The sequence below is a fragment of the Camellia sinensis genome, chromosome 6, assembly GCF_055761805.1.
Source record: "Camellia sinensis isolate YWXY chromosome 6, ASM5576180v1, whole genome shotgun sequence".
Taxonomy (NCBI): Eukaryota; Viridiplantae; Streptophyta; class Magnoliopsida; order Ericales; family Theaceae; genus Camellia; species Camellia sinensis.
The window spans coordinates 157,558,312-157,568,836 of record NC_138966.1 but is presented as its reverse complement, the minus strand read 5'-3'; the positions used below and the strand labels follow the sequence as shown (position 1 = coordinate 157,568,836).

The following is a 10,525-nucleotide window of genomic DNA, read 5'->3' as shown; positions in this document are numbered from 1 at the left end:
TCTATCCTAATCCCCACCCATCTATCATACCCCAAAACAAACTGTTCTTTTCTTTTCTTTTCTTTTTCTTTTTCTTTTTTTCTTGAAAAATGTTGCATTTTAATTTTGAGTTGTTAGAACTTGACTTAAATGAAATTGACTATCACAATTAAAAAAAAAAAAAAAAGGACTAATTTCTTAAAAAGTAAAAGAATAAGAATGTTAAATATAATTAAGAAAAAATTAGTGAAACATCCCTCTCCAACTTTTGATGGCAGGAGAGGTCTAATATATTTTTCTTATTAGTAAAGATCCGTAATATTATTAGAGAAATTTATTTGTGCTAAAATTTGTTTGAGAAAATGTTGAGAGATTCCAATTATTATAAAAATATTATATATTTTTTGTCTTATAAAATCTTAATATGAGAAATTTTAATCATTCAAAACGACAGCATTTTGAAGCGCCGCAGGAATGGCTACAGTATAGTGCGGTCGATGATCCGGACTCTTACAAGCACCATACACATATTGGACTTCTAACCACATCAATAATATTAAAAGAAAAAGATTGCAACTTAGATAGAATTTAATCATTTTATCAAATGTCCTCTGTCTAGTTGTACTGAAAAATGAAAGGCCGATTGATGCCATTGACCTAGTAGGTATTGGTGATTGAGCTTCTTCTACTTCACATACTCCTTCACCATCATCAATCTTGCAATGATTTATATATATTAGGGAGTCATTATTTTCACCACACTTTGCTTTAAATATGTATTTTTTTTTCTTTGTTTTTATTATACATAAAGGGGATACATTTGGAGTAAAGTGGAGTGAGAACAATAACTATGTATAATAAAGACAAAAAAATGAGTGTATTTGAAACAAAACGGAGTAAGCATAGCAACTCTCTAAATTTTTTTATTTGTTTTGAAATTAGAAAAAAAATAAAAGGATAAATTACACACTTTTAACTCATATAATTTGATCCAAGTTTTGTTTTATTTCTTATTGTTTCAAATTGAACAATTTGTCACTAAACTTTAAGTCTAGTTGTAATTTGATCCTTCCGTTTAAGGTATTTTTTTAAAAAAAAAATTTAGATAGGGATCCTTCCGTCTAAGTTGAAAGTTAGATTTAATAATTTTAAGACACCTATCACTTTCCTAATGTGTACAAGTAGAAACATTAACAAAAATTTAAACAGAATGATCAAATTAAAATAGGATTTAAAGGTGTAAGGATCAAATTATTCAAATCAAAATAATATAGATTAAAGTAAAATTTACCGAGTGAAAAGTATAATTTACCACCATAAAAAAAAAAATTAGAAATCTTAAAACCTGTGAAGGATCTTCACCGACCTTATTGTTGACATCCATGCTTTCCTTTCCTGTCCTCCAAAATCAATAGGTTTACAGCAGAATGGGGGGAAGATGATCCATTTTCCATTGGTATTTCTAGTTGGGAAAAAGAGTGCTTTTTCTTGGGAAAGAAAATAGCAAGAAACTTCGCCAAAGTTTCTAGGAACTGGAGACTAAAAAACACACTTGGCCCATTGAAAAGAAGTGTGGGTGGGAAAGATTTGAGTTTTTTTCCTTGGAAAGTAAAGAGGGAGAAACTTCAGCAAAGTTTTAAAGAATTAGCAATTCCAACAGTTGACCCATTCAAAAGAAATGTGGGACAGTAAAAGGAAGGCATTTTCCTTGATATTGGTAAGTGGAAAAGAGTATGCTTTTTCCTAGGAAGGAAAATGGTGAGAAACTTAACCAGATTTTCTGAGAATTGGACGCCAATAACACAGTTGCATTGAACTTATGAATTTGAAATCGAAATGATTTGGACACTAACCATTTAAAAAGAATAATTCAAATTTAAATTTTAGAGTAGTTATAGGGAAAAAAATTGTATTACTTTAAAATAATAATAATAATAATAATTCTAAGGTTGTGGTGATGATGGACATGGTTAGCCATTCATTTATGCATTTGCAGTGCACATGATGTTTTACTTCTTAAAAATAAGAAAATGGTTTATATATATATATATATATGTACATATTTATCGGCGAATGCCAATATTTAGTTGTTACATTAGAAATCAGAAGAGTTAAAACTTGCACCCATACACCTTATAAGAAAATCTTACCTTCCCATTCTAGTCTTAAAAGTGGAACTCAAGCCCTCCCCCTTAAGAGAGAGACTTGGTAGTCAAATGACTAACCAATTAAGCTAGAGCCTCTTGGCTAAGAAAATGGTTTATATGTGCTTCTCGTCAGATTGATGCAGGGAACCAAATTTCTTAATTAATTGGGAAAATTACACTTTGCAAATTGTAGTTCATAATTTATACTCAATCTTACTTTCTATGTTTTTGAAAGGATTAGGTTCCCCTCTAGTCTAGATTTTGGATTGGAGAGCACTATTTGGGTCCGTGGGGCTCACCACGGGTCCCGTTTCGATGATCCGAACTGTTCATTTTGTTAGACACTTCGTCTATTTCATTTACAAAACAAAATTAGGTTAATCCAATAATTGTAACTTGTTCAATTTATTACATTTGTTACTAAAAAAATGTAGGATTCATTTTTAAGAATACAATTATTGTCTATTTTTTTAGTGAAAAATTAAACAAGTTACAATTATCGGAACGACCTAATTTTTTTTATAAATGAAATACATGAAGTACCCAACAAAATGAACTTTCGGATCATTGAAACGGGGTCCATGATGAGCCTCACGGACCCAAACAATGCCCTTCAATCTAGGACTGGAGAGGATTGTCCTCCTTTTTGAAAATAGATTATCAATTTTTTTTTAGAGATATATATAGAATATCTTACGAGATAAATGGTTCAGATTATTGAAACGGATAAACTTAAGATAAATCCATAGTTAATATTATATCTCCAATTTGATACCATCATAATAATAATCCTATCAGTTAATCCTAACATAAATTATAATTTTACTCAACCTATATCAGTTATCAAACATGGCCATTGTGGTGTTGGTTAATTATGAGATAAATTGGTGGCATGACTTTGTTATTTGTAAGGTGTACATCATAACTTTTTTATTCGTAACTTTTATCATAAAGCATAATAAAACACAAGACAACCATTCATATCTTCCACCACAAAAAATGGTCTTTTATCATAAAGTATAATAAAACACAAGACAACCATTCAGATCTTCCACCACAAAAAATGGTTACCTTTCTAAGAGTGCACATTGTAAGAAGAAGAGACTGTTTATATGTTGTTGCCACAATTAAAGTTTGATAGGAAAAACAGTAAATACAGTTTGTGTCAAAGTGAGAAGAAGTAATACCAAGGCAGCCAGAATTGAAATTAATGCCCAAGGGCTATTCAAATAGGTCCGATTTAAGATTGCCATCCAACGATTCCGGCATTTGCTGCCATGTATGTTCACCTTGTTGAACGTATCAGCGTATCGGAAACGTTTGCCTGGCCCCATGACCGTGTCACTAATCTTGTTAAACAACCTGGCAACCACTCCATAATTACCTTGCCAATTATCAATGATTCCATAACGGCAAAGTATTTCAACATCTTTTGGAGATTTAATGAGGCAATCCATAAATTTCACATAATCAGTGACATAACTGAGTCCATTATCAGGACAATATTCCTCGTATGCAATGAGGTTTCTGAAAAATGACTGTGTCCTGTCTTCAATGGTTATAGGAGGAATATGCATTACCCCACTTTTGAACTCGATATCCAACAACTTACCTCTCTCATCCTTCTTTAGTTTGACTCCAGCTTCTCGAAGCTCTGTGGCACTAGGAATGAAACACCAAGACTCTTCTGTCTTTGAGTCATTCGGCTTGAAAGGGAGCCAATTATTGTGTATCAACCCGAGTAAATGCCTACAGCTTGAATTACCAATGTTTGAACAACCTTGGTCTGGTAAAAGATCATTAAAAAAACGCATGACTAGATGAATGAGCCTGTTATGGTTTTTTGGAAACTCGATTATGTCAAATAACTTGCAGAGTATAGAGAACGGCAGTTGGTTTTCAAATAACATTAAATCGCGCTGCAAGCTATTAACGATCCAGTCCATATCAAAAATAGGATCATTTGCTCTCAGGTATGGCGTCTCAAACTTGCGCAACAATTCAATGATGAAGCAACCATCCAGTATCATCATCTCGATCATTTCATCTGGACTAAGGGTTATTGGTTCAGCATAACATCTACGTGCTTCTTGTTCTAGTGATCTAACAGCAATGACAAATCTTTCAACACTAGCATCATTATTTTGTTGAAGAATTAATTGGAAATAGCGCAACTTATGCTCCTCCATCATCTTTAGGCTAGGTTTATCACGGTGATAAGGACCTATTGCAACAATCTCTGGTTCATAGGCCTTCTCGTTTACCTCACGTAGTTGTTTACGTACTCTATATATACAACACTCTGACTGTAGAACAGAGAGCTTAGCAAGCTTTTCACGAATACTAACTGCAACAAAATCTGCCCAACCATTGCGTTCCATTGGAGCGGAATGAGGGGTTCGCCTCTAAGGACCCAGACCTCCAAAATTTTTAAAAACCTCCCACACTGTATGAGAAATCATTCTGCTTAGTCTACACACATTTAATAATTAAAATATTTGTCAATTTTTTTTTAATAAATCATTAAATCCAAAAAATAAAATACATTTTATTTATTTATTGATTTTTTTTTTTTTATAAAATCACAAATATTTTATTTTTTAGATTAGGTGCTTCTTATAAATATTAAAAAATTTAACAAATATTATGGAATTTTTCAATAAAAAATCTCACTTGCACCCTACTCAGATAATACTAGCACCAGATACGATTGTCATGATATTTTATTTTTCACTTAGATAATGAAAATAATAATCTATATTTAATTTTTTGTTTTTTTTGGTAGTATATGTTTAAGTAATTTTAAAGTTCTAGGAACACTCTTATGCTATATTTAGTTGAGAGATTTAAAAAGAGATTTAAAAAGGAAAAGAAAAAAGATAGAGTAAATTACAAACACACCTCCTGAGCTTTACTTAAATTACAAATTATCTTTATGGTTTTAGAAATTGCATTATGTCTCCTAAGGTTTCTAATTTCATAACAAATAGGTCCTTTTATTAATAAATCATTTAATTAATTAATAATTTTTAATAATGTTAAAATTTATTTCAATTAATAATTCAGATAATTTTATTATTATATAGGTGAATAGTTAGAAATTTTACTTTTTCAATTAATTCTATTAAATGATAAATTCTGACAGGAAAGCATTTGTAATTTTCCAAATTACATAGGACAATTCATATTTTAAGCAAATCTCAAAAGATGTATTTGTAATTTACCCAAAAAAATATGTGAAGTGTGCATTTCACTTTTCTTTTTCAAATCCTCCAACCAAACCCAATAATAAAGATTGACATAAACACACCTATGCAGAGGGGGAATTACGCACACAGAGGAAATACAATAGTAATTGTTGTGCAGTTGATTCCTTTATACCATTCATTTTTTAGGAAATATTGAGTAGTATATATGTATAAAAAATTAAGTTCATCGGATATTAATATTCTTTCATCGAATTATATTTGTATTTAAAAAAATGAATGTAAATATGATTTTAAAAATATTGATATCCAATCTATTTGACTTTTTATAGGATGTACAACTCGATAAAACTTAAAAATAAATGACTCAAATAATCAAAATAGGTCGGTAATCCGAGAGTACAGTCACATAATACTCTATGGTAATAAAATTGGTGAAGAAGACGAAATATGAATTATTTATATTGAGTAATTGAAAAATATAAAAATATACAATAAATGATGATTGATGAAAAAATCCAACTACGTATTATTCCGAGACTACTATATAATTTTTCCCCAATCAACTATACAGCAGCCACCCAAGTTCCATCTCCCGAAGCCTTCAATATACTTCCGTAAATAAAGTGGGGGAATTACTGCCTAATGAGGCAGAACGAAAAAAAAAATTACAGAAATATAAAACGGTGCAAGTGAGATTTGTATCTCTATACATTTTTACTTACACTCCACCTAGAATCATTTGTACTGTAATGTATCTATAATTTTTTTTCTACTCTCTACTGGACAATAATTCTCCCTAAATAAAATTATCTTAATAGTTCTACTAGGTGAAAGGTTGTCAAATCTAAAAGAAAAATAAAACTTTAAATTGAGTTCGAAAAGTAGGTTTAATTTTTTATGGAGGGTTTATGTGTAAATTTTAATAGGTAAATTTGTTATCCAATAGTCCTGTGAGAATTAATGGCATTTTTTCATTAAATACTATTAAAAAACGTTATTAATTGTTAATTTTCAGCGACAGTTTAAAAATTTTGTCACAAGAAATATCACTAATTATAAGTTTTAACGATAATTTAAAAAATTGTCACAAAAAAATATCACTAATTTTTAACTTTCAGTGACAGTTTAAAGAATTCATCACAGAAAAAATCATTAATTGTAAGTTTTAGAGATTGTTCATAAAAACCGTGATAAAAAAATCACTAATTGTCAATTTTTAGTGATGTATGCAAAAAAGTCCAAAATAATCACTTTTCTTGGTTATCATTTTTCAAAAATACTTTTTAAAAAATTCTACTTTCTTATTTTTTGTATTTTTTTATTTTTACTGAATTTTTTTAATATTTTAAGTAATATTTTTAATTTTTAGACATACCTAACATAAATATACCTAAAAAGTAAAAATTTGTGAAAAAAAACCTTTTAAAAATTCACTAAATACCAAAAATACAAAAAAAATACAAGAATTCAGTACATTTTTTATATTTTTATGTATTTATTAATTTTTTAAAATATTTTTTCACAAATTTTTTACTTTTTAGATACATCTAACTAAGGTGCATCTAAAAAAGTAAAAAAATGTTTAAATTTTTAAAAATATTCACTAAAAACAAAAAAAATACGAAAACCAAAAAAATCAGTTTTCAAAAAACTTAATCCAAAAAACTCAAACCAAACACACTGAAATTTTTAACGACGATTTTAATATAACTTATTTTCAATAAGACTTGATAAGAATTAAATTCAATTATTATGACCTATTGGTAATTTACCGTATTTTTATTTGAATAGCATTACTCAAATTTAAAATTAAGAAACAATTAATTGGTTTAATTATTGAAAAACAAGTGATCTAAAAAGTAAGGAAACTAATAATTGTAGAATATTTATTTCTACTAAATTACGTACTTCGTAATAAAATCTATATAAACTTTAAAAAATAATAATAAAATCTCATGATTTGAATTAAAATTTTAATTTTAATTTTAAATTTATGCAATTTAAATTTTAATATTTTGAATTGATAATGCTTATTATTCTAATATAAGAAATTTTTTGAAATTGACGCGACACTATTATTTCTTATTACAATTTAAATATTAGTTGTAATTTTAAAATTAACACACCAAATTACTACTGTCATTTTCCTTATAAGAAATTCAATAAATCTGACCTATATATTTCTTAAACACTCCCATGGGCTTGGTCACAAGAGATTCACCCATCACTCTGAATCCTCACCAATTAACAAAGCCCTAATGCCCTTCTTTCACCCTCCCTCCCTCTCCAGCTGGCCGCCTCTTAACCCTTTCCCGTCCACAGCCTCCCTCCCCCCACCCCCAAAAGCTGTTACTCTAACAAAATAATATGATCAAAATAATGATAATAAATAATATTATTATTTTTATTAAAATATCCTAATGTTAATAAACATTTTAATAAAATGTAAAATTGTTTAATATTAATAGAAAATTTATAATATATTCTCACAATTTCAAAACTCTATTTTTGAAAACAATATAAATAGAACATATTTAATATGGGGTAGGGGATGTTGTGGTACAACTGAATAATTTTTAAATCATAATTAAAATAATATCATAATCAATATCACAATGTATCATAATTAACAAAACAATAGGTTATAATCAAAGACACATACATCTTAACTAAAAGTGCATATGACAGTAACTTCATAGAATTTAATTTCCCTCTACAAATATTTTAGACAGTAAAAAACAATTTTAGATTGTTAGCCTGAGCAGAATAATGAACAAGATACTTAGCACAAATATTTATAATAATAAATAATATATATAGACAAAAACAACAATAGAGGAAAAATAATTTTGAGATTTTGGAGTCGCGATATTGCTATCCTAAAACTACTTTTTTTTTTTGTTCGTGAAGGTACAGTTGGAATGAAATAGTTCCAAAATAAAATTGAAGTTATTCAAAGAGTTTGTTATCTAATGTTTACAATCACCAGAAAACTTGAACCAAATCACCAATTAAAATTGCTCAAAACATAAACAATGCATATGAAAATATATCTCAAAAATCTTTCATCTTTCAAATGATCTTTCTTCTCTTCGCTTCTCTACAAAATATTCTCCGAGATAGATTGTGAAATATAGGTGTAGATGATGAGTTTATATAGAAATTATATAACCAATAGAATTAATTATTATAAATATAAAGCGGTTATATACTTAAATCATATAATGAATAATATTTATGTAGAATATAAATATGTAATAAAACTTTGTTATTAAACGCTCATAATAATTATAATAATTATAAAATTATATTATAATAAACTTTTTACTAAAAATCTCAAACAATTCTTCACTTCTAATAAAAATAAAATGTTTAATATTTTTACACAATTTATAGACTAATGTTATATGCACCAATTAGTATTAACTAGTGTACTAATTGATGATGTGACATAATTTAAGATGTTTTTGATATTTGTAATTTGTATAATGAGTGGGATCAATAATAATATCATAACTAGTATTGGTACACTAAATTATTACACTAATCAGTGCGTGTAGAACCACTTAAATTTATAATATTTGTGCGAATTATTTAATTTATTACTTTTGCTAAATTAACAAAAGGACGTGCCCTAAAGGCCTACTTCCCAGTGAGAGATCGCTGAGAAGCTTCACGGCGGCGGCGGCGATTCATTGTTGATTTTTAAAGTTCAAGTTGATTTTTAAAGATTTGAGATCCAACAGATTCGAGATCGAGGACAGCAGATATCCGAGAGTGGGCTGACTATAGATATCTTTTTATACATCCCACATTTTACTTTACCAAACCAACCACAACTTATACTTTCCTCCTCTATTGCAGTTTATCAATGTAGAATTTAACAATATTGTTGATATATCAAATGATTGGAAAGTAAGTTCACAAATTTGATGCCTAACTGACAGAACAAAGTTAAAGATTGAGTCAGAAACTTATACATACATCCATCTTAATCTTATTTGGGTAGAAATTTAAAAAGAAAAATCAGAGAGACAAGTAATATGTAAACACAATATAATTTTATTTTATTTATGTTTCATCTATTTTTTCTTTTAAATCATTTCTTAAATTCATTAACCAAACACAGTGAATCAGTTTGTACATATCAACTTGAGTAGATAGAGGACAGTTTACGATCTCAGCAGAAACGAAAGTAGAATGAATGATAGAGTACTAACCTGGCCTTTCTTTGAGCGAACGAGCGCCAGTTTAAGTCATTGCAAGCAGAGAATAGAGACCAGCCTTCCTTCGATAGGAGGAAAGAGATGGGAAGATAAACAAAACGAGTGAGGATCCTCTCCTTACAGCTTCGGTGCTTGCGTCCGTCTTTGTAGGCCTTCGGGTCTACTTTTAGGCCCAATTTTGATAATTCGAACCGTTCATATTTTATAATTTATTCAGTATATCATACCTGTAAAAAATCAAGTTGATCGGATATCAGAAAGTATATGTTCGAAAAACTGTTTATTAAATTCTTTAAAAAATAGTGTTTAGTTCAATTTTTCAAACACATACTTTCTGATATCCGATCAACTTGATTTTTTACAGATATGATATACTGAATAAATCATAAAATATAAACGGTTCGAATTATCAAAATTAGGCCTAAAAGTAGACCTGAAGGCCTGCAAGGACGGACGCAAGCACAAGCTTGCAAGGAGAGACTCCTGATTCAAACAAAACTGTGTGACTGCACCAGAGACGAAGACCCACTAAACTTTGATTTGATTCCCTCACAAAGCCATTGTTTGGGAAGTGGGGTTTTTGGAAGTTTTAAAAAAAAATAAGATAGATTTTTTAGTTTAATAAGATAAAATATCAGATCTAATTTATAATTATTAAATTTTTTTTCTCACAAAAAAAATAAATAAGTTAAAAAAATCAAAAATTCTTCTCAAATTAAATTTTTTAGATTCAGGCTAAAATAATTTAAAAAAATCAAAAAATCAAAAAGTTAACCCACTTTCCAAACCAAATTAACTTTTTATTTTGAGTGATGAGTTAAGAAGATGATTAGTTAATAATTAAAGAATATTTAATATTAATTAATCATTTTCTTAATACATCACTAAGACTAAAAAATTAATCTAACTTGTGAGACTGAATAGCAATACTCAAATAATATATATATCGAATAGCAATACTCAA

The 10,525-nt window shown here is 28.5% G+C and overlaps 1 protein-coding gene across 1 annotated transcript; it reads right to left on the bottom strand.

The window, feature by feature from the left end:
- Positions 1–3,109: 3,109 nt before the first annotated feature.
- LOC145792438 (UPF0481 protein At3g47200-like) lies at positions 3,110–9,661 on the bottom strand. Its single transcript, XM_082873139.1, has 2 exons — positions 9,556–9,661; positions 3,110–4,572 (listed from the first exon to the last, which is right to left on the bottom strand). Exon 2 carries the CDS (start codon positions 4,505–4,507, stop codon positions 3,254–3,256), a length of 1,254 nt encoding a protein of 417 aa, XP_082729265.1. The 5' UTR covers positions 4,508–4,572; positions 9,556–9,661; the 3' UTR covers positions 3,110–3,253.
- Positions 9,662–10,525: the final 864 nt, after the last annotated feature.